Source organism: Hypanus sabinus, chromosome 5 (assembly GCF_030144855.1).
Source record: "Hypanus sabinus isolate sHypSab1 chromosome 5, sHypSab1.hap1, whole genome shotgun sequence".
Taxonomy (NCBI): Eukaryota; Metazoa; Chordata; class Chondrichthyes; order Myliobatiformes; family Dasyatidae; genus Hypanus; species Hypanus sabinus.
In genome coordinates, this window is record NC_082710.1 from 24,345,257 (window position 1) to 24,370,564 (window position 25,308).

Below are 25,308 nucleotides of genomic sequence, written 5' to 3' on the forward strand. Positions count from 1 at the left end.
AGAGGCATTGGTGTTCCCGTACCAGGCCGTAATGCAGCCAGTCAGCACGCTTCCACCACACATCTGTAGAAGTTTGCCAATGATTTTGATGACGTGCCAAGTCTCCACAGTCCCCTGAGGAAGTTCTTTGCAATTCTATTTATATGATGGGTCCTCTGACACAGTGACACCCAGGAAGCTAAAGTTACTGACCCTCTCCACCTCTGATCCTCCGATGATTACTGGCTCATGGGCCTCTGGTTTCTCTCTCCTGAAGTCTACAATCAGTTCTTTGGTCTTATTGACACTGAGTGAGAGGTTGTTGCTATAACACCACTCAGCCAAGGGGCTGATTCATGACCCCCTTTGATGCAGCCCACAACAGTGGTGTCATCTGCAAGCTTGCATGTAGTGTTGGAGCTATACTTAGCTGTAAAGTGAGTAGAGCAGGAGTCTAGCCACACAGCCCTGTGGTGCTCCTGTGCTGATGGAGATCCTTCTGTCGATACGAACTTAATAGATGAGGTGGTGATTTCATAGGCATGTTCAAGGTATTAAAGGGATTGGACAATGCGAGTGAAGATAAACTGTTCTTATTGGCTGAAAGGACAGGGAGCCAAAGGGCGTGTGTTGGGGAAACCCCCGTGAGTGACAGATGGAAAGTCCTTTCCACACAGCAAGTAAGCATGGAATACATCACCAGAGAGGATGACAGGAGCAAAATCAGCCATCACTTTGAAAAATAACTGGGCTGATCCTTTAGGGAATGTAAATTTAGGCCCCAGGGGAAGAGGTAGGAATAGGACTGACTGCTTTACTTTACACTAAGTTAGCATGATGCTCTCTGCAGTAAGTACTACTGCGCAATTCCTTGGCTCTAGAACCTACTCATTCTGAAATGAGTAAAATTCTGAAAATACTGAACTGGAAGGGAAAATGGATGTAAAGGAGACCTGTAACAATTGCTTAGAAGATGGCTAAGTGGGTACACAAAGTTTTTCTCAATTATACGTGATGACATTGAAAATGTTATTCCAAATCTGTAACAAAGAGAAGTGTGAATCCTTAACGGGAGCAGTCTGTAACTGTAGAGAAGCCTCCCTGTGACACAATATTTGTTTATCACAGCTTGTCTTTATACAGTTTATTAAGTTTTGGTATCTAATTACAAATTGCTGTAATGTCACCTTGCTAAGCCATGTTGATTGGTTAATTGAGAGTAGTGATTTTGAAAAGAAAAAAAACTAAAGGACAGGGGCAGCAGAATACAGAACACCAGGCAGCCCTAACCACAGGGCCACAGGCCTCTTGATGCCAGGCTGGTAGTGCAGGAGATGGTGAGCGGAGGCCTCTGACTATTTGCGAATATTGCAGACCACAACTGGAACACTAGTGACCAGAATGGAAGTGAGGGAACAAGAAGCCCCTCACTTTCATATGCAAATTGTGTATGCATGGGTAAAGAACTCATCTTTCGTCTTCAAGCTTGCAAAGTTTGGTGGAAGTCATGGCTGGCTTCTGGTCACCTTTGAGGGCATCACTGTTTAAAAAAGTGACCATTACATATTGCAGTTTATAAGCTGGTATTCTAGTGCAAGTTTGAATAAATTAAGGCTAATATTGCATATATAATTCCAGCTAATATTGTCCATGTTAATACTGATACTGACCATATTAATTCAAGCAGTTTTGAAATACTCTTTTTACTTCTTGCTTGTTTATTTTTCACCTGATACGTTTGGATTTAGCAAATATTATAAACGTAACAGATTGTTGTGAAAAGAAATTGATTTCTTAGTTCATTAATTTTGCTAATCTTTTGGTGACATTGATATTATTGCAATCATGTGAAATATTAAACAAATGTCTTTAGAGCCTGTGTCCCCTTCCTCTTCCCTTTCTACTTTCCACTCTCCCCTTCTTTCAGATTCTTTATTCTCCGACCCTTGACCTTTCCACCTGTTGGCTTCACCTAAGCTAGTCTCTCCCCCCTCCACCCACCTTGTACTTCAGGCAACTGCCCCCACCCCCTTCCCTTTCAGCCCTGAAGAAGGGTCTCGGACCGAAACATCGACAGTCTACTCTTTTCCATAGATGCTGCCTGGCCTGCTGAGTTCCTCCAGGATTTTGTGTGTGTTGCCTTGGATTTCCAGCATCTGCAGAATCTCTTGTGTTTATGAATTTCTAGTACATTAACAAGCCTTAATATTTTACTATTGCCTGCCACGCACATTGAATTTATAGCTTTGCCTGGTAACTCAGGTACAGAAATATTTAAGGCTTTTGATGATTGCTCTGAATGTTAATTTTGTTTCCTTAGCTGATTTTATTTCAACAGAAGTTTAAAATTTCGCTTCGGTAATGGAGGATGTAAAAGGCATAAAACACAAAATTTCTCCAAAACTTCTAATACCAAATATTTATGAACCAGAAGGCTGAAATGTCTTTTGGTTCATTTTAGTTCTGTCATATATATTTTTGTAACTTCTGTTGAACTACTATTATGGTTCGCATACATCATAATTCCACTGTCCCAACATTGTTTTCTTCGCTTGAATCAAGTTCACAGTATCTCAAGTCAAATTTTGATTGAAATACTTAACTACATCATCGTTATCTCTTTTAAAAAGGCAGTTGTACAAATAAATACAAGGAAGAAAGATCTTACACTTTGCACGCAAGGGAAGTGAAATTATAACCAATTATGTAATGATGTTCTAATTGGTTTGCAGATATCACGACAGCCAGGATGTCACAAGCAATTTTCTTGGAGCAATGTGGCTTATATCTATCACCTTCCTTTCCATTGGGTATGGTGATATGGTGCCGCACACATATTGTGGGAAAGGAGTTTGCCTACTCACAGGGATTATGGTAAGTTCTGTATTTCAGTAACCCATTACAGTGATGTACTGAAAGGACAGTTGGTTATTGTTTCGAGGGTGGTGACAGGATCCATCCAGTTTCAGATGGAAGGTGGTTTATAATATAAATATCATTATTACAAACATCGTAGGCTTTGGGGCACAGTCTACTGAGTTACTGGCAGCAATGCAGAGCATTAATAATTAAGATTGTCCGCAGGCAAGGAGAATTTCAGTTTTGGTTACAGCATTATCCGGTGGGACATTCAAGGAAGAGAAGATGACTCTGAGGGAAAATGGTAGACAAGTGGTTTAACTCTGCAAAATGGAAGCAGGTAAAGTGCTTTGCTCCACCTTCAGGAAAACATTGCTATAAAAAGGCATCTCCCTTTGCCCGCATTCTCTGGCACTCCTGACAAAATGACTTGCATTGGTTACACAAGCCATATTTCCACGAACGTAGAGTAGCTGCCCCTGTTCCAACTATGATAGCTTTACAACTTGGAACTGGAGAAAAGAGGCTTCTGGTGTTGGTCCTGCATATTGCCTCTTATGATTCGTTTCACTCTGGGTGGGTGGAGTTCTCAGATGTGACCTCTTTAGGACTCTGCTTCACTTCATTCTGGAGGTATGAGTTTTGAGGGGATTTGCTCTACCTTGAGAACGCACTTGGCTGCATGTGATTGATCTCGGAGCTTTTATCTTCATCTCAGGTTGCTGCACCCTACAGGAAATTAAAACAGGTTCTGGGTCGACAGAATTGATTTGTCCAAAGAAATCAAAGTCTTTCTGGTTCTGCATTGGACTGGGACCTATGTTTGCTTTTAACCACTGCAGGGCCCGTCTCCCCCTTCCTTAGAGTACTGGCTGCCTCCCCACAGCCCAACCCACATTATCCAGGACTCTGACACTTCCTTCTAATTCTCCCATCTGTGGAGTCAAAGGGATGATCAATGTTCTGGGTCAGGACTTTCTGTGATAAGTTCAGTTTGAATTTAATGTGTCAATAGACCAAATTCATACTTTTCACTGGATTTCAGTACCAAAACAGACGAGAGGTGCTATTTTCGCAGCTCAAGCACAATTTGTCAGCTACTTCTGGAATTCCATATTTTAATTACAAATTTGGCGTTGTATCTATTTGCTGAATCATTTGCAGTGATCGTAAACACCACTGGGTGCGGTATCATTTTGACTGTAAATTATAGATGAAGATAAGGTATGTGATATGTCAGCATTGATGTCCTAAATAATAATGATTTGGTGATTCATTACATTGTGATGAAGAGTATTTTTATATACTTTTATATTTTTGTAGGTTTCAAGTCAGTAGCTATTTGAAGAATTGAAATTAAAATGACTCCTCTCCATTAGCCATGATTTTTTTTTCTAAAAATAATCTATATCTGCTGATTTTTTAGCTTTAATGACTAGTTTTAAATGCCTTAAGACATTCTGTAGTGTTGTACAGCTATAAGTATCAAGATCTCATGAATGCATTTGGCTGTATGCAAGAAATTTGAAAAGTTTTATTTTATCCAACGTGGATAATGTTAGTGTCGCTCTTTTTTAAAATTTCATATTGTCTTTCATCATTCATATTTTCAGTGATAAAAATACACAATGTAAGCATCACTTTGCAATTTGCTGTTTTTAATAATCAGCTCTATATTTCAATAATACTATTTTTCAGAAGAACAGCTGCCGGTTCTTAACATAATTAGTATTGAAAAATGTAGAGTCTGTGAAGGGATTTTTTTGTCTTCCTGATCTGAGCAGAATTTAGTGCGGAAAGTTGAGCAAGGGGTTCACAAGTCCAAACACTTAAACAGAAGGAGAATCAAGTGGCTCCAGAATGATCTCCTTTCTGATTTCCCTGAGAGAGGCTGGAAGGACTGAAAGGTGAAAATAAAAGTCTGCCCCATTCATAAACTTACCTTGCTCGACATAGTGTGGATAGAATTTCAAGCAAATTTTATCAATTTCTTAACCAGGGCAGACTTTTCTCAGTATTACATCCAGATTATTTGTGCCCAGACAGAAGAAGAGACATGCTGTTCCCACTCTGTTGTACAGTATATAAATAGTATGCTATCCTTTAAAACAGGGTGTAGTAGAGTAATTGTTTGAACTACTTCATGCATTAGAATGCGGCAATTCAATTTTGATAGGCATTGTACATGGCAACTGAGCAGATTAAGTTCATTTGGATATTTTTTAAAGCTATTAGTAGTATCTATAAATTTAATGAATTGTTATAAAATCCAGTTGGTGACTAACGCCACTTTAGAAAAAAAAATAATTGCTATGCTTATCCTGTCTGGCCCAGATATAAAGTCTACCCAGAGTAATGTGGTTTCTCTTCACTGCTCTGTAGCAAGCCAATTAGTTGATAACACCAATGACACCAAAATATTATGAAGAAGTAAAATTTTATATTTATTTTTGTTAGATTTTTTAAACATATATAGTGAAAATTTTCAACTGTGGGAGCAAGACTACTTTTCTGTATCGGGCACAATATATTCCAGAGCAAACACGAGGAAATCTGCAGATGCTGGAAATTCAAACAGCAACACACACAAAATGCTGGTAGAACACAGCAGGCCAGGCAGCATCTATAGGGAGAAGCGCTGTCGATGTTTCGGGCCGAGACCCTTCATCAGGACTAACCGAAAGGAAAGTTAGTAAGAGATTTGAAAGTAGTGGGGGGAGGGGAAAATACAAAATGATAGGAGAAGACCGGAGGGGGTGGGATGAAGCTCAGAGCTGGAAAGGTGATTGGCGAAAGGGATACAGAGCTGGAGAAGGGAAAGGATCATGGGACGGGAGACCTCAGGAGAAAGAAAGGGGGGGGAGCACCTGAGGGAGATGGAGAACAGGCAAACAACTAAATCTGTCAGGGATGGGTTAAGAAAGGGAGGAGGGGCATTAACGGAAGTTAGAGAAGTCAATGTTCATGCCATCAGGTTGGAGGCTACCCAGCCGGTATATAAGGTGTTGTTCCAGTTTGGATTCATTTTGACAATAGAGGAGGCCATGGATAGACATATCAGAATGGGAATGGGACGTGGAATTAAAATGTGTGGCCACTGGGAAATCCTGCTTTTTCTGGCGGACCGAGCATAGGCGTTCAGCGAAACGGTCTCCCAGTGACAATATATTCCAAGTCAGATTGGCCAAGTACTCCCAACATTTCTTGCACTAATTTCTATTTTGATTGCTTTTGCAGTCTCAGTTGAGTTTCTTTGTGATGCATGTTATGCTGATTTGTGTGTAGTTTTGTCCTGTGATCTCAGGACCAGTAGAAACTGGGTCAAAGACCCCGAAGCAACTTTACAACTGGGTTCATAATTATGGCTTGGATTCATTTCCTATTTCTCAGAGGAAAGGATAACATGCTGAGCCACTGGCCTGTCACCTTGATCTCTTCCCGCTTGTTGACTACCTCCATGATGAACCTGCAATCGTGGTGGATGCAAGAACATTTTTTAACTGAAATAACACCAGGAATTGATTATTTTTCTCAAATTCTTTTTACCTATAGGGTGCTGGCTGCACCGCGCTGGTTGTAGCTGTGGTTGCCCGAAAGCTGGAGCTTACCAAAGCAGAGAAACATGTGCATAATTTTATGATGGACACACAACTGTCAAAACGAGTAAGCTGCTGTTTTTTTGAATTTAACCAAAATTTAGTGTTTCCATTAAAAGAATATTTCTTGTTGATCTGGTAGTGCCTGTGTGAGGGAGGGTTTAGGGGCTTTTGGGATTTATGAGTTTTCTTTCCTTTTCTTTTCCATGCCGTGGGGGAGGGGGTGATGTCTTTTCTTTCAACTAATTTAGATTCTATAGTTTTTCTGTATTTCATGGCTAGCTGGAGAAGGCAAATCTCAGAGTTGTATTCTGCACAAATACTTTGATAGTAAAATGAACCTTTGAGTTCCAGCGTCTCAATGTCCATTGTCAAATGGGGAAAGGAAAGTCAATTTGAAGAGATTGATGCCTATTGATGCCTCTGTTTTGATGTTTCTCATGCATCAGAATTCTGGTGGTACTTTGTGCAAGCAATTTCTATCATCGTACTGCATGTTTATTCACATAATTTAAGTGCAGTGAAGTAATCAGATTGGCAAGGAAAATGTTGAGGAAAATGATGAACCATGTAACGTAATATTCTTTTAAGGAATGAAGAAGATTCAATTTATTTGAATGGAGTTACATGTTATGAGGGGAAGGTGGTTTATAATTCCCTCTGTGCTGGGGCAGAGGGGGTATTGAAGACCTTTTCAATTGATTAGGAAACTAATTTATATCAGAAACCAGTCAATCCATTGCTTCTCCATTCTTCACATTAACATGTACCTTTTTATTCAAAAGGCATAATTGCCATAGGTTGGAAAGTGGCGCCAGTCAAAAATTAGCTTGGAAAGCTAACACTCCACCATTGTATAAAACATGCACATGCCACTAAGAGTTCTTACTTGTTTGAAAGATTTTAAGTTACAGTGTCACTAAAGGTGGGCAAACTGCTGGGACGTGTGCTCTGAGGTCGCTTGGTCATCTGTGTCATGGTGCCTAGATGCTTTCTGAATCTGTTGTCCCTGGGCTAAGCAGGGAGACAAAGTACAGCATGGGTGGGAACGTGTTGGAGTGACGAGGTGTGTAGTGACAGTAGCTGAGTCAGGCAAGGGCTCTGATTTTGCAGGACCAGGTATATATTGTAGCAGTGGTCAAGGCTTCAAAGATGGTTTGGTCAGCACATTTCAGTTATAGAGAAGTGGCATTGTTTGGGATGCTCTAGTACCTCATTGACTGCATCTTCATTGTTGTCATGAGCCAAATCAAGTGGGAATGTTTTGTCCTTCATCTGCCAGCAGCTTGGAGATCAAATAAACTGGAGAGGGGACATCTGTGGTAGTTACCTGGGTGTTTTGTGCAGATTTGGGAGAACATATTTGTGGCTACAAGCCCACTGCATATTAGTTGAATGGAACCAGAACACGATGCGGGAGATGGTGCTTTCTACAAAGGAAAAAAAAAATCCTGTGCATACTTTCCTAGATTGGATTCCTTGACCAAATGGGGTTGTCATTGACCCTTTAGATTGATGAAAACTGCATGCTGCTCTGGGGGTTCTATACTCCATGCTGTCTTGAGCATCATCTGCCAGGCTCGGACCTCGCCAAAATCCAGTCAAAGTACAAGATTCAGGGGTTCTTCCAGTGCGGTTGGCGTTGTCCACGATGAAGCTGAAGCATATCACACCCTTTAGAAGTAAACCTCTTGAAACACTTGTGAGGAGCCTGCTGGCATTCAGGGTGGCAATGAAGATCCTCCATCTCTGGTGATGTTAAGGTCTTCCTTCATCGTGTCAGTAGAGCTCAGTTTTCACTACTGTCAGTCATGCAGGCTCCAGGTGGAGAACCAGAAATACCATCACACACAGATGTAGGAGGATTCTTCATTGCTGTTTCCGGAACAGTTTTGTTTTACTAGTCAGCTTTGTTAGCTCTGAGATGAACCTCCAAACCTGGAGGACCGGTGGACCACTCTTAGCCTGGCCTCAACTCTTTGACTTGTTTGGCATGGGTGACCCTACCAAGAGCCAAAGCATAAAGCCCTGACGCTAGCCGACGTAGCTCTCGGGGTCATTGAGGCATGCAAGCCTCCAAACCCTACAAGGTTGTGGTCCTCTTGGATCTGAGTGGAAGCAACTGCAAAATCTTGTAGAAACCTGAAGAGTAGAAGTTGAAGGCTGTGGCTACTTTAACAGGAACAACCAGTGCGGGTCTCTCAGGGCCCACAACGAGCACGAATAATTCAAGCATGTACAAATCTGTCACATTGTGGGGTGGTAGCTTGAAACTCCTGAGACATAGCAAGGAAATTGCTTTTCTCTAGTCCCTGTGTAGAGCAAGGTGCCTTGCAAGCTGGTGTTCTGGCTTGAGCACCTCAGTTGTGCCAAGACCCTTTGTCGGGTCTCAAACCAAAACATCAACTGTTTACTCTTTTCCATAGATGCTGCCTGACCTGCTGAGTTCCTACAACATTTTGTGTGTGTTGTGTGAAATAATCTTCCTGGAAAATTTATGTGAAAATTTATGTGTGTGTTGTGTGTAATAATCTTCCTGGAAAATTTATGTGAAAATTTACTTGTGGTAATATATTCCTGCCTTGAAAAAGGCAAAGGTTGTTAATTTTAATAAGTTTCTGGCTGTGATACTGAAGGCGTTCATTCCCTGAGCAAAATACTGCAGATGTTGAAAATCTGAAATAAAAACAGAGTGCAGGAATTAGTCCATGGACCTGCTTTCTCCCTTTGCAGAAGTTCTTGACTTGAGTAGTTTCTGAATTTTTTGTGTATTCCTTAACCAACATCACTCCAAATAGAGCTACTGCATGAAAAGCCAAGCTCTCTACTTGAATGCACAGCTTGTTGGTGCCTTTATGTTGCCAGCTGTGAAAATAAACTGAGGAGAACTCTAACCAGCATCACTCTCCCATGGTTCATTCCTCCCTGTGGCAGTGAAGCTGTGAACTGATCTGGCGGCTGTCATCTTTGCGGCTTTCGCAGTCTTTTTGTCCCATTAATATGATGACTTGAGATCAAGGCTTGGGGCTACTATGGCTACTCTACGGAGCAGATCTAAGGACTCAATCTGGTTTGGAATGCTGTCATTTGCTTCTATTATTTGCATGGTATGCATGCGTGTGTGTGTGTGTGTGTGTGTGTGTGTTTTTCCTCTTCGTCTAAGCAGTGGTTGTGGTCTTACACTTTTTAAATTGGTTTCTTGCTTTGTGGCTGCCTGTAAGCAAACAAATCTCAGGGTGTATAATTTATAAAATTTTTTGATAGTAAATGTTCTTCGAATCTTGAGTCTTGAATTTATTGATAGCATTAACTGTCATCTGTAACTACAGTGAGTAGAAAAATGTATGAAGATTCATAGAAAGTGATGCAAACCAAATTTTATAGATTCCTCACACACATGTACCCTGCTCTGACAAAATGTAAAATTGCCTAAGTCTGTCCTATTTATTAAGGGGAAAAAAATCAAATCACCTCCAAAAAAAACTTACCGTCAATCATCAGCAGCAAATTGACAAAAAGTATCTTACGTATTCCTACTGAGCAGTATTCTTTACCGCTATTCAATTTTGATTGATTGATTTATTATTTATTTATCAAGATACAACTTGGAGTGGACTCTTCTGGCCCTCCGAGTCATGCCACCCTGTAATCCCCCAATTTAACCCTCGCCTAATCACGGGACAATTTACATTGACCAATTAACCTACCAACCGGTACGTCGGTGGACTGTGGGAGCACCCAGAGAAAACCCCCATGGTCACGGGGACAATGTACAAATCCTTTGCAGGCAGTGGCAGGAGTGGAACCTGTGTCTCCCTAACTGTAAAGCGTTGTGCTAATCACTATGCTACCGTGCCACCGTTTCTGTTGGAATATTTCATTATAGCATCAGTTCAAACACAATTTAAATTTAAATGAGAATGCCTTCTTTTGCTCTCTGGTCAGCATTTGACCAAGGATCTGGATATAATCAAGTACAAGGAGGATGCTTCATAATGATAAGGACATTTTTGTATACTCAGTGGGTGTGATTGTTGGAACACAACCACCTCAATCCCAAGAAATGATTGTGGCAGTTCTTCAGTACAGTTTTAAAACGGAGTATCTTTGTCTGTGATTTTAATCCCAATCTTCCGTCCATCAGAAGTCAGAGGTGCTCTATATGCATAGTGAATAGTTGTTTTTTTTTTAGTTTAATTAAATCAGATTCTAAATACAAAAACAAAATGTCATTGAAGGAGGGAAGGTTAGGAGGTGGCCTTACAATCTCTCAAGATGATGTAAGCCTTTTTGGAGCAGATAGACACATGTATTTCCCTTTAGTAAGCAAACAGTTAATGAGGGGTTATCTTTCAAATTATTGGCAAAAGAACTAGAAGGGAGAAGAGGATTTTTTTTTCCCTGGTTATTGGCATTTGAAACAATCAAACTGGAAAGGCACTAAAAGCAAATTCCATAAATAATATTAAAAGGAAATTGGATGAAGATAAACAACTTTTAGGATAATGCACAAAATGCAGGCATGTAACAAAGTAGAACTGCTTTTTCAAATGTCAGAACAGGCATAGGGGGCTACGCCGGTGGCTCATTCACCCTGCGTTTCTAGGATATGCTGGATGCAATTCAGATTTATTCACCACAGATTAATAACAGCAGAATCAATAGATGGAAAAAAATATTAAACTGAATAATGGTGGACATACAGAAGGAACATCAAGGTTACAACAAAGAGCAGAGGCACTAATCTGGAAACTAAACCCATTTATAGGCCTATTTTCTGTGAGTAGCTTCAAAACATAATCCTTCAATATTCGCCTGGAATACCATAGGGCATTTCCTACTTGTACTTAGAAAGCTTATTTCTACTGTTTGTTCTCCGAGGTCCTGTAAACATTTTTTACATCAGTCAGCCAGTAACAGAGCTCAGGGAAGTGTGGAGGTGTTAAGTGTTGTCGGTATTCTGAGACAGTGGTAATCAATATAATTGTTTGTCGTATCCCAAACACCTCAATTTTATTGTCAACCCTGCAGTAGAGTTTGATGTTTTTTTAAAACAGCACTAAAAATATTTAGCGGAATGGAACATTTTATTTCAGTCTCTCAACCTCGATAGAGTGTCTCACAAATTTTCTGGAGGGAACTAAGAAGATTGACGAGGGTCGGGCATTAGATGCTGTCTACGTGGACTTCAGCAAGACCTTTGACAAGGTCCCACCTGATTGGGTAGCCTGGAAGGTTAAGTCACATGAAATCATATGAGATAGCCAGTTAGATACAAAATTGGCTTGGTGGAAAGGGACAGAGTGTTGAGGTGGAGGGTTGTTACTCCTGTTGGATGTTTGAGACTGGTGGTGAGCCACAAGAATCAGTGCTGGGTCTATTCTTGCTTCTCATCTGCGGCAATGATTGTGAATAACAATGTTAACATGGTTTATAAGCTTGTGGATGACACCAAAATTGGTGGTATTTTGGACAGTGATTTAAGTTATCCAAAATTAAAACAGGATCTAGATGAACTAGGAAAGTGAACCGAGGTGTAGTAGATGGAAATTAACTAGGAAAAATGTAAGATGTTCAAAGATTCAAAGTACATTTATTATCAAAGCATATATAGAGGATACCACTCTGAGATTTGTCCTGCTGTAGGCAACACCAGGGAACCCGTTCAAGGAAACAGCAAACTGCCAACAGGCAAAAGAGGAACAAATTGCGCAAATCGAGCGAACAACGCAGAGAACATCAAGCATCAAACCAGGAGTCCAGGAGTATTCACTTTAGTTCAGCTCAGCGCCCTGCTGCTAGTCTGCTGTAGGCTGCAGGGCATTTCTCTGCCAAAGTGCCCAATTGCATTGTTGGCCTTGGTCGTATCCTGTCTGGGTAGCCGCCAACCTGAAGGCGTGAAAGTCGATTTCTTGAACTTCCAGTAATCCCCCCTTCCATATTCCCCATCCTCTTTTCCCTCTGTCATCCTTCCTGCCCATTGCCTCCCTCTGGTGCTCTTCCACCTTTTACTTCCTTCCACGGCCTTCTGTCCTCTCCTATTAGACTCCCCCTTCTCCAGCTCTTTTTCCAATCAACTTCCCAGCTCTTTATTTCACCTCTCCCCACCTCCCAGTTTCACTTATTCCCTTGTGCTTCTCCCTCCCTACCCCCACACCTTCTAACTCAAACTCCTCATCTCTTCTTTTCCCCCAGTCTGGCTGAAGGGTCTCGGCCCGAAATGTCGACTGTACTCTTTTCCATAGGTGCTGCCTGGCCTGCTGAGTTCCTCCAGCATTTTGTGTGCATTGCTTGGATTTCCGGCATCTGCAGATTTTCCCTAGTTTGTGATTGGTTGGCTGAAGGAGCTGTACAACTCAAGAATAGTGTTTACCTCGTTCACAAGAAAATGGGATGATTCTGGAAATTTAGGCCATAATTTGATGCAGCAGGTCCACGTCTTCTATTAATCTGAGTTGCTAAATTGTTCTATTATTGTCACAGTGAGAAGCTTGACTGGACACTGTTCATACAGATTAATTCATTACACGTTACAGTTACAGAGGGAGGGGGCTGATGGTATGGTGCAAGGTCATAACGAGGTAGACTGAGGTCAAGAGTACTAAGGAGCTGTCCGGTTTGTTATAGCTGTGGGATAGAATCTGTACCTGAGCCTGGGGAAGTGTGCTTTCCAGCTTTTGCATGATAGGAGGGGTTCGGAGCAAGAACGCCTTCAATGGGTTGCGTCTTTGACTGCGGCGGTTGCTTGACTGAGGAAGCAGTCAGGCCAGCAAGAGTTGTGTTTCATATTCTTTCAATTGATGAAGTGTCAAGTGAGAGAAAGGTATTTGAAGCAATTGACACTTTTTTCCCCTCTATTCTGTTAATGTATGTGGGAAGAAGAGTATTTATTGACCCTTCCCAATTACCCTAAATAAATGGACCGTCTTTCCGAACAGCTCTGGGAAGGTCTACCCACAAAGCTGTAGAGTAGGGAGGGACTTAAAGGATTTAGACCCTGTGAAGACGGAGTAGTGATATATTTTCAGGTCAGTATAATATGTGGCTTGAGGGGAAATTGTATCCCTGTGAGCATGTTGGTATTATGCTGATGGTAGGTGCTGCTGGAGCTGTTGAGGTACGTAAGTGCAGTAATATTTGCAGACGATGCACACTGCCGTCACAAGCAATTAGGACCTGATTGAGGGGGCAGGAATCAGTTTTCTTAACGAGCCAGGCTGAAGAATTGTGAAATTAATAGACCGGAGAGGAAGTCTAAATTAGAGTAGGTAAAATTCAATGCTATGTCACCCACTGGCATAATGGGAGAGAAGATATGTGACTAAAGCAGAGAGGAAAGATGAAACAAAATGGGAAAGTTAACCAGCATTAAAAAATTTCTAATGTTTAGCATGTTTTGGAACTTGAAGAAATGAGACACAAGTAATAGTTTATTAATGCTTATAAAGTCATTAAAAGATTGAAATTCAGTTACATACAGTACTGTGCAAAACTCTTAGGCACATTCTATATTTTGCTAGGGTGCTTAAGGTTTTTTCACTGTACTGTGTATTGGTTAAAACAGGAAGGTGGCTGGGAAACAGAAATAAGAGCTCTTAGCTTTGTACTAGCTCAGTAGCGATATCAATATGTAAAACTGTTGCACAGTATTGTAGAAGAAAATTAGCTTTTGTGGCTGAGATGGTTTAAAGCTATCATTTAAGTATAGTATCTATCCAGCAAAATCTATTCATCAACAAAATGAATGGCACTGTGCTGGTAAGTGGGTGAGTCTCTGCTTAATTGGGGCCTGTCCTTTTAAATTTTCCACACTATTAGGCACACCATTATTTTGATCGTACCTCTAGCCTGAAGTCATTGTTGCAGACAATGTAGTTGCTATATCTTTAGTAACAAAATTAATTGTAAATGATTTATGAGATGCCTGTTAACTTCAGGTTCTTGCTTTGTAATATGCTTATGTCTTATAAAATGTTGATTCTCATTTTCAATGTTTAAAGTTTCTGAATTTAAGTTGCTTGGTAAAGTCTGGTAACAAAGTAGTTATTTAAAAGTTTCTGGATTCTAGTATCAGTGATGAGTTATGAGTAGCTACATTTCAAGGATCCAAAATTGTATCCAAGCTACCATATCAATTAATTGTATGCAAATTTAGAGTTCCTTTTTAATAGAAACTATAATTACAAACTGTTAGTACTGGAGTTTGATGTAACTTAAGCAGGTTATAATCAAATCTGCCCAATAGTGCCTTGATATTGGATGTTATGATAAATGGCAGGTGAAAATGTTATGTGGATTGAAGTAACCCAGAATATTATGTTCTGCTCATTTATTTAAATCCTTAGTATTTTAAAAACAAGCTGTGCTCAGATATGCACAGAAAATGACTCTGAACTTCCACTTATAGGTGAAAAATGCAGCTGCCAATGTTCTCAGGGAAACGTGGTTAATATACAAAAACACAAAATTGGTGAAAAAGATCGACCATGCAAAAGTAAGGAAACATCAACGCAAATTCTTGCAAGCCATCCATCAGTGAGTATTGTTCATATTTTTACCAATGATTTAACTTCGCAAAACTGCAGAGTAAAATGCTTATCAGCACTAGTATAAGTAAAAACATGGGTAAAATGAGAGTCTATCCCTTCATACAGATCAATTGTAAGAAAAAGAAAGAGGACTTTTATCTGTAGTTGTTTGTATCATTAGTGCTCAGCATATGTGTTTGTTTTTAAATTAAATGTTTTTCTCACAATTAATTGTTAATGTTAAAGTAGTATTTTAAACTAAGTGACTAATTCTTCATGATAACAGCCTTTACTGTATTTAAATCTTGCTTCTTTTGTATTTTTTGTTTCAATAATGGATTCTTGAAGATATGTGGTAATCTGTGATTGTGCACTCCCAGCGGGGAGCAAGGGTGCCTGAAGTGGGTGTAGAGCTTTGTCTTCGATTTCTGCTGTCTTTCCAGCAAGGATCACAGAACTGCACCCATGAGAGCCCAGATACAAAAATTCTGATTGTTTCTTTCGGGTTCCCTTGTATGCAAACTTGCTATTAAATAATGCTTTTCTATATACTGGGGAATTTTTGAAAAATGATACATGTGTCTTTTACTTTCTAGTGTTAGGCCAACTTTATGTTAGTTCCCTTATTTAACCCTTTGAATATCACAGTAGAATTTGTAAAAAAAAAAGTCCAGAGATGATATAAAATAATTTCTTTAAGTATTTATTATTCTGATGTAAATTTCCATTGGCTTATTGAGCCTTTTGTTAATTGGTAATGTTAAAGTAGTATTTTAGTAATTTTTCTACTGTTCAAAATTACATTATTTCTTTTTATTTTAGTTTATAAAATTGGCCAATGAAAAAGGCGGGTTTCATCACAGCAACCTTTATTTTTCAAAGGGTTAAATTGATTGCAGATTATTTGCTGTTCTAAAGAGAGTGAAACTATTGTCAGATTGATATTATTTTATGCATTGTTTTATGGTGTGCCTTATTTTACATTTAATTTCTTTTTGTTTGTCTTTTTGTATTTCTACAAAATGAAACTAGAGCTCGAAAGTAAGTTATGTGTGTTGTATTCCAATGATTTTTCAAATCCCTATGCATGCAAGAAAGAGGTATTATCATTGTGAATCTAATGGTTTGACCACCTCCATGGAAACTGATCAGATACCATGATCTAATCTGTGATAAGTGAAATTCATTTGCCATGATTTGCTATAAATGGTTAACCTTAAAAAGATGAGAAAGATAAAATTTTGTCCCAATTCTGATTTTATCTACTTTATTTTGCTCTTGCAGCTAAACTTCCCTGTGAAGAATCTATAAAATAAACAAAGAGACAGTTCTGCAATAAAATTAATATTATATTAATGTAATTTAACAAATTCCACTAACAGCTAATAAGGGCTGGGGAAATTCAACCTGTTCATGATGATTCAGCCGATAATGTTAAGCTACTGGCACGGAAGGATTGTCACTCTTTAAGTTAGTTAAATAAGAAAGTAACAGCACACATCTACAAAAAAATCAAAGTCCAAAATAAATTTCTTATCAAAGTACATGTATGTCACCATATACAACCCTGAGATTTATTTTCTTGTGGGCACACTCAAAAATCATATTATAGAATAATAATCATAATAGAATCAATGCAATATCGCACTGACTTTGGTGTTTAACCTGATTGAAAAAGACAACAAACTATGTAAATACAAAAAAAAAGAAATAATAAATAGTACAATTTAATAATCATACCACTAGGAAGTCTACTGTAAATAAATAATATAACTTAATAATCCAGTACTTTCTGTAGGAATTTCCATTCAAGGGCATTGGTGTTTCTATACCAGGCTGTGATGCAGCCAGCCAATATACTCTCCACTACACATGGTAAATCATATTACGGGTATTAGATATTGAACAAATTATGAACAAAAACTTTGGAACTCTTTATTTGTTCAGATGCAATTTGTGGAGAGAAATAAAATATTAATAAAACAAAGTATTAATATATCAAAATTTAGCTCCCTTTTTTCATCAGAACTAATATGTTTCAATAAAATATAGAGGCAGGTAAAGTGCATTGGGAGAACAAAAGGAGATGTCTGTGATGTGGTGCCATACAGGAGAAGGGTTGATTGTACAAGGTGAAAGTAGACTGCTTTCTTTTAGAAGCAGGCATAGTTTAGAGATCTGTAACTGCCCTTTGCAGAATCAATACCAATACCAGCTGTGTGACAAAATGGTGACAATGGTAATCATCTGAAATTGTTGTACTCTGACTGTAGAAGGCTGTAAAAAGCACACGATTCACTGCTGATGTTATTTGATTTTATGTTGAATTGTGCAGAAGGACCTAGACGCTAGTTATCCGAGTGGGAATTACTCAAGGTGACCGGGAGTGGGAATGAGAAGAGGTGTTCAGCAGAGTGCTCACTCAGTCCGTATTTGTCTCCCTATTGCAGATCAGAATGCATCCAGAATAGCTCATAAAGCTTAGCAAACTGAAAGAAAGACAAGTAAAGTGATGTGGCCCTTGTCCCACTGGCCTGCTGACCTGAACACCCCCTTCAAAAAGCAGCTTGTACTCCACCAATGCATGTTCCACCAACTGCACCCCTGCTGATCACAGAAAGCCATTTGCAGGTTTGGATTCAAACCCACAACATAATGCAGTTTCTAGTCATTTCTCTAGATGGGTTGAAGAGTGGCTGAACCGGTACCTAATCAGCTCTGTTGATGGGCAGGTAAAAGAACGTGACCATGATGAATCACTCAAGGTTTAAATAAGCATGAATTTTTGGTTTGATTTTTTTCCTCTCTCAGCAGCTTTAATAGTGATCCTGGGATGAGGTGATAATTAGGGAGTGGTAAGGTGTAGATGTCAAAGAGATATGGCAATGTTATTTGTATTTAAAGCTTGAAGTAGGCCATTTTGAAACATTTGAGCCAACCTTTTACCTGCCTTCCAGTGAGAAAAATGCAAGGGAGAATATATTATCAGGTTTCGCAGCTGTACCACCAGAACCAAACTACTGATATCATTGCTATTTAATTGGCATTGGTTTATCATTGTACCATGATAAAGTGAAAATCTTGTTTTGCATACTCTAAATACAGATCAAGTCATTACACAGTGCATTGAGGTTGAACAAGGTAAAACAGTAGCAATGCAGAATGAAGTGTAAAAGTTACATAGATAGACCCCCATCACCCAGGACATGCCCTCTTCTCACTGCTACCATCACTGAGGAGGTACAAGAGCCTGAAGGCACACACACAACAATTCAGGGATAGCTTCTTCCCCTCGTCCATCTGAGTTCTGAATGGATATTGAGCCCTTGGACACTATGTCACTACATTTTTTTCTCTTTTTGCACTATTTATTTAATTCAATTTTTAAGATATATATGTATATACTTTACTGTAATTTGCAGTTATTTTATTATGTATTGCAACGTACTGTTGCCACGTGACAACAAGTTTCATGACCTATGCCGGTGATGCTAAACCTGATTCTGATTCTGATTCGGGAGAGGAAATTTGGGCCTTTGTATTGACTTTGAAAATGTTACTCAATGTAATTGCAGTTAACTGTCATGATCTTGCCAGTATTGTGAGAAGATTAACATTTGTATAAAACAAATTTTGAAGTTCTGTCTGGCCAAGGTAAGCCATACATTCCTTGGCTGAACATGAATCCATGGCATCATTTTCTGATCTTCGTGCTTTGTGGCAGAACGTCAGATTGTATTCTAAGTGACAGGAAAGTAAAGGCAGAAAACTAGTTTGTCTCAATGGGGTCCTTACCATCTTTATAAAAAATATTTCCCCTCCAGCACTAAACCTGATTTACCACAACAAATGTTCACGGAATGCTTTTTCAAAGGACCATTATCCAGCTAAAATCAACACGACTGCAGTTAGATTTTGGTCAAAAGTGCTTGGTCAAAGAGATGGTGTTAAAGGGGAAAGAGAGCTTGAAAGATGCAGAGATACAGAGAGGAACTTGCACTGAAGGAGGGAAGCTGTAACCAGAGTTGTGAGGAGACTCTGGCAGTGGTGGAAAGCAGCTAATGATGTTGGAAGTGATGAGGAAAGCTGGGATGGAGTAGATCAATGTGTTTTGATTTATTTATACTTCAGAATGTGAAAAGGCCGCTGTTATTACATTTGGAAATAGTATTCATAGAACTGTTAAGCAGCTGGTGACTCGTGCTCAACTGTTGGTTCACTTGTATCATTTCCCTGATTGCATGCATGAGATCATCTCCTACTATTATTGGACATCATACATAAAATGTGGGAGGAACTCAGCAGGTTATAGTACGTGTGTCCCATTCCTCTGATCCACGGGCGCTTGTGCTTGTGTAACTAATCCCCGACAATGGAACAAATGTGCTTTTAAAACATGCACATGCAGGCAAGTTAACACAATTTGGAGTTAATAGTCACTGATAACATTCTGTTTTTTTAAAGCAGTTTAAGAATTTACATTTGAAAACTGAAACCGCCCACTCAAATTAGTGCAATTAAATAGAATGAGGCAGTTCATTCATCAGACTTGCTTGGGTTTTAATCTGCAGAACTGTGAGATATTTTGATGAATTTTCTAAAACTTAAGGATGAAAATGTTTTGAGTAGTCTTATTATTGCTACCCAAGGTAAATTAAACTTTTATCCTATAAGTGAAATATGGTCTTGCTAAACAACTTACCTAAAGTTTATGAAGAAGTGAAAATATGCCACATTATTTAAATAAAATGTAATATTTCATAAGTGACTTCATAATATATATTTGTTTTGGAACTATATTTTCCCTAATTTGTTAACATTAACAATATGTATATCATCAACAAAATAGCAAAAAAAATGAAAGGTTTGTAGAAAATAATGCAGATGAAATAATCCCATGAAACAATTCTGTTTTGGTTAAACCTTTTCAGATTAATTTAGATCACATCAATCTAATTTGCAAATTTACAAAAGTACAGTGAAATATCATTTACAATAACAAATTAATTGAAGCGGATGCTGTTCTAAACAGGCTATGACTAGCTGCAAGATGTTTATGATGTTTGATTTTTAATAGGACTCTCACTTATCACTGAGTTACATTGAAAACAAACTTATCTTGATCAAATCCATTTTGCAGGACTGGTATCAGGCCAGACGGACATAGGAGTGTTTCAGATATATGGGCCCAAGGGACCTCTAGGATGAGTGTTGGAAGTAAATGAGAAATGATAACTGAGTTTGGATTGAATTTGGCCCACTGCTATATTAATGTTTGGATTCTGAAAGTGGAGCTGTTGAATAAATACAAACTTACAGAATTCAGTCAGTTAATTGAAGTAATATTTTCTTGTTAAAATGATCATGTCAAAAGTTGTATAGGCAAGGGTGTAATTCAAATAATTTTGTAACTTTTCCTTTATTTCCCTAATTTCCCTAATCCCATTGATTGTATCCAAGCAGAGCATTTAATCTTGAGATTCACTCATAAAATCATAAAACCCTAAGATACAGGAGCAAAGTTAGGCCATTTGGCCCATTGAGTCTGTTCCACCATTTCATCAAGGCTGATCCCAATTTTCCTTTCAGCCCCAATCTCCTACCTCTCCCTGTATCCCTTCATGCCCTGACCAATCAAGAATCTATCAACCTCTGCCTCCACAGCTGTCTGTGGTAAAGAATTTCACCTATTCACCACTCTCAGGCTAAAGAATTTCCTCCTTATTTCTGTTCTGATGCTGTGTCCTTTGGTCTTAGAGACTCCCACCATAGGAAACATCCTCTCCACATCCACTCTATCAAGGCCTTTCACCATCCGATAGATTTCAATTAAGTCACCTCTCATTCTTCTGAATGCTAGTGAATACAGGCCCAGAGTCATCAAATGCTCTTCATACGACAAGCCATTCAATCCTGCATTCATTTTTGTGAACCTTCTTTGAACCTTCTCCAGTTTCAGCACTAAGATTAAGGGCCCAAAACTGCTCTCGATACTCCAAGTGAGGCCTCACCAGTGCTTTATAAAGTCTCAACATTACATCCTTGCTTTTATATTCTAGTCCTCTCAAAATGAATGCGAACATCACATTTGCCTTCCTCACCACAGACTCAACCTGCAAATTAACCTTTAGGGAATCCTGCACAAGCACTCCCATCCCTTTGCACCTCAGTTTTTTTTTGTGTATTTTCTCACCATCTAGAAAATAGTCCACCCTTTAACTTCTTCTACCAAAGCACATGATCATACACTTCCTGCCACTTCTTTGCCTATTCTCCTAATCTGTCTAAGTCCTTCTGTAGCCTCTCTACTTCCTCAAAACTACCTGCCCCTCCATCTGTCTTCATATCTTCCGCAAACTTTGCAACAAAGCCTTCAATTCCATCATCCAAATCATTGACATATAACGTATTTAGAATCAATCCCAACACAGCCCCCTGTGGAACACCACTAGTCACCTGCAGCCAAGCAGAAAATGCTCCCTTTATTCCCACTCTCTGCCTGTTGCCAATCAACCACTGGTTTATCCATGCTAGAATCTTTCCTATAATACCCTGAGCTCGTAGCTTGTTAGGCAGCCTCATGTGGCACCTTGTCAAAGTCCTTCTGAAAATCCAAGCACGCAATATTAACCGATTCTCCTTTGTCTATCCTGCTTGTTATTTCTTCAAAGAAATCAAACAGATTTGTCAGGCAAGATTGCACTTTGAGGAAAGTACAGTCTATTTTATCATTTGCTTCCAAGTACCCTCAGACCTCATCCTTAATAATCGACTTCAACACCTTCCCAACCACTGAGGTCAGACTAACTGGCCTGTAGTTTCCTTTCTTCTGCCTCTCTTCCTTATTGAAGAATTAAGTGACATTTGCAATTTTCCAGTCTTCCAGAATCTAGGGATTCTTGAAAGATCATTACTAATGCCTCCACAATCTCTTCAGCCACCTCTTTCAGAACTGTGGGGTGTACACCATCTGGTCCAGGTGACTTATCTACCTTTAGACCTTTCAATTTCCCAAGAACCTTCTCTTTACTTATGATAACGTCACACACTTCATGACCCCTGACACCTGGAACTTCCACCATATTGCTAGTGTCTTCCATGGTGAAGACTGATGCAAAATACTCAGTTTGTCAGACATTTCCTTGTCCCCCATTAATACCTCTCTAGTATCATTTTCGAGCAGTCTGACATCCACTCTTGCCCCTCTATAACATTTCATGTATCTGAAGAAACTATCAGTATCTTTAATCATTTAGTGGCATCGTTAATTAGAAAGAAACAGCAACATTTTGTGAGTGCAATTTAAGACAGAGTTATCGTTTTGATATGGTTAATCAGGAATTTAACTCTTGAAATTCAAGAAAATAGATTGGTAAAAGATTTGCTAAATAAAATGAGCATTGGGATTGACAACAGTTTCCAAAATTTGAGGTTTGTTAGTGACAAATTTCCTTCCAGAATCTGAGGGAGGAGATTGTAAATTATCTTGGTTCAGAATCTCTTGATTCAAAGTTAAAATGGATTTTGGAAATTGGGTGTGAATATACAGGATTGCTCACTTCAAAAGGGGAATGCTTGTTTGTTTGTACATTTTTCTTTTGTTTATTAAATACATTTAGAAGATATTATCAATCTACATTATCTCATTATTATGTGAATATACATTCCAGACCAAATTAATCCATTATAGAGTGGACTGTAGATGTCCCTTAACGTCCAGTTAAGTCATTGCTGATATACCTAGATTGAGGAAATAGAAATCAAATTCTCATAGAAAGAACTTTGGGATGGTCTCACACCAATCTTTTTCCATCCTATGTCTCATGGTCATGATACTGAGGCTTTTAATGAATGCCTAAACTTTGGTCTGACATTTGTAAAGTCCTCTTATTTTTCTTCATCTGAAGCTGTGTCTAATATATTACAAAATGCACACATTTTTCTATGCTACCAACTATTTCCATATCAAGGCAGCATGCTTCTCATTTAACAGACAGATGAGTGGTTTTGAAATTTTAAAAGTAAGAAAGTCATTGTTCGTGCAGGTGGTTTGCTCTGGTGAATTTTACTGCATGTTCTCTTTTGAAGATGGCATTGCAGAATGAAGTGAAATTGACCAACTAAAATGAATGTTGCCTTCAGGTTACGAAGTGTTAAAATGGAGCAACGAAAATTAAATGATCAAGCAAATACTCTGGTGGATCTTGCGAAGGTCAGTGTGAGTTTTTTTTTACCCATTTGTGAATTTTTCTCAAATATTGCACCATGATTTTTGTAAATTGACAGATGATTGTTCTCACAAATTTCCTCAACTTGAACAGAATAATTACCCTGTTATTGTTAAGGCATCATAAAAATGTTTATATTTCATGGAGAGTCAGTAAAGCAGGTAATTGAACATGGAAATCACTGACTTGTTTAGGATTTACGTGATTTCTCCCTCACTTACTCTGTGTTCTTCATACTGTCCTGTCTCACTCTTTCTCCCCAGTCGTGGGAAGAAGCCTCACAAACAAATGGACACGAGCCACAGCAGATTCTCCACTAAATGAAATGTATAGCCGCTTTGCTGCCTTACTGTATTAGCTTTCCCTGGAGCAGGTGGAGCCACAGAACTGGGAAAAGGCTACTCAAGTGTTTTCTGTTTGTGCAGTTTTGTCCGTAATAGTGAAGAAATTCTACTATTGATTGCAGGAAAGAATTCTGGCTGGGCTTTACTGCAATTCAGTTGGGAAGTTAGTTAAGCTTCTGGCTAAATAAACAGTCTAAAGAGGGGTATATTTTTAGAAGGCGGTAGAATGGGTTTGAGAAGGATAATGAAACGGCCATGATCACATGGCAGAGCAGACTTGATGGGTCGAATGTTCTAATTCTACTCCACTGTCTTATGGACTTGTATTTTGCTGCTTTATCAGACTGAATTGAAACTAATCTCATGGGAAAGTTGTAGAGAAACAGTCCAAAGCCATAGTTCAGCCTTGTGTGGTATCTTATGCAGTGCTGGGACCATATAACCTGTAATATTAAGTAATGCACATTTTTTTTGTTGTGTAGCAGATACTGAAGTTGTCATAGCCAGAGGAGATAGTGGGGATAAGCTCCCACCACCTATTAAATGCTCCCAGTAGCATGTGTTTCAAACCAAGTCTTGACAACCAAGTCCAGCTTCTAGCCTTCACGTGTGGCTTAGTTACTAAGTCCAGCAGAAATGTTTATACTGACAGGAGAAGGGGCAAACGCAGGTTAAAGCCAGTTGCTTCGGGCAGCTGTGGCTCATCAGCTGCGGTTGGCAGCTCACCCGAGAGAAGGAAGGCTCTGATCTCGAACCTCTGCTGCCTTGCTCATGGGGAAGGCTTCCGGAGTAAACCCTTAGGAAAAAGCCAGAGATGGAGGGACTGAGAGTGCCCTTTGTCGAGTTCAGCGCTGTCTGGCAACTCCTGCGATGTGCTGGTTCGGCCTCTGCCATTCCTTTGGATTCATCAGCTGAGTGGAGAGGGGGAGCCTGCTACAGGGGTAACAGCTTTCCCTCCATATTGTACTGCCCTGGCTTGCGTAGCATGTAGGGTGCAATATCCATATTCGAACCCGACCAACCGAGGGCCTCACTGTCAGAAAGAAATTGGAACGTTCTCCAAAAGTTTCTATTTTTATTTCACTTCCACAAAACATGAACATTTCACAAAGGGAATCTGTCCATGGAATTAATTTTATAGGAATTAATTTAGAGGTGGGTCTACTGATGACATTACTGATAGAGGAAGTATTCTTCATGGCCACACAGGTTAGCTTACAGGCTTCAAGAGCTCCCCTCACTTTCCTACACAGATGGCTGGAACCGTCTTTGTCATTGTGAATATAAGCTTTGTTTTTTGAGACACCATTGCGTAAACTCTCTTCTACAGATCAACTGAGGTAGAGAGAGGGACGGCATCAGCAGAAATTCAGGGATGGAATGGCAGGGCAAGTATATTCACAGGTATCAAACAGGAGTAGTGATCTTAAGGTAACTCTAACCATTGTGTAAAATATATAGGTGTATATATTATGTGAATTAAAACTCCCAGTGTGAAGTTCTGCTAGATGGGAACACTTTATTAGGAGTTTGCGTATGGGAGGTCAAACAACTTTCACTAACATGTGCAAATTTCTCAAATGACTTCAGCAGACTGCAGGTATGATTTGGAATCCGTGCTTCATGCATTTTGTTAGCTCTTTAGCTCTCCAGCACAATTGGGTTGGATTCACTACAGCTGTTACTGAAAAATTGCATTAGCTGAGATCTTCTGAAACCAAGAAACGAAGTGTTGTATTTTGTTTAAAAAAAATTAATCCCATTATACAGAAGC

General features: G+C 39.3%; 1 protein-coding gene across 3 annotated transcripts in view; it reads left to right on the plus strand.

The window, feature by feature from the left end:
- LOC132393657 (small conductance calcium-activated potassium channel protein 2) overlaps window positions 1-25,308 on the plus strand; it is a 107,704-nt gene that overhangs the window by 71,165 nt on the left and 11,231 nt on the right. For 2 of the 3 annotated variants that reach the window (XM_059969067.1, XM_059969070.1), the window contains 4 exons: window positions 2,712-2,853; window positions 6,391-6,501; window positions 14,842-14,969; window positions 23,105-23,174. In XM_059969067.1, the coding sequence (XP_059825050.1) occupies window positions 2,712-2,853; window positions 6,391-6,501; window positions 14,842-14,969; window positions 23,105-23,174 (451 nt within the window). Of the gene's footprint in view, window positions 1-2,711; window positions 2,854-6,390; window positions 6,502-14,841; window positions 14,970-23,104; window positions 23,175-24,864; window positions 24,915-25,308 lie in introns of those variants that run through there. The other variant, XM_059969069.1, reaches the window with a different exon arrangement.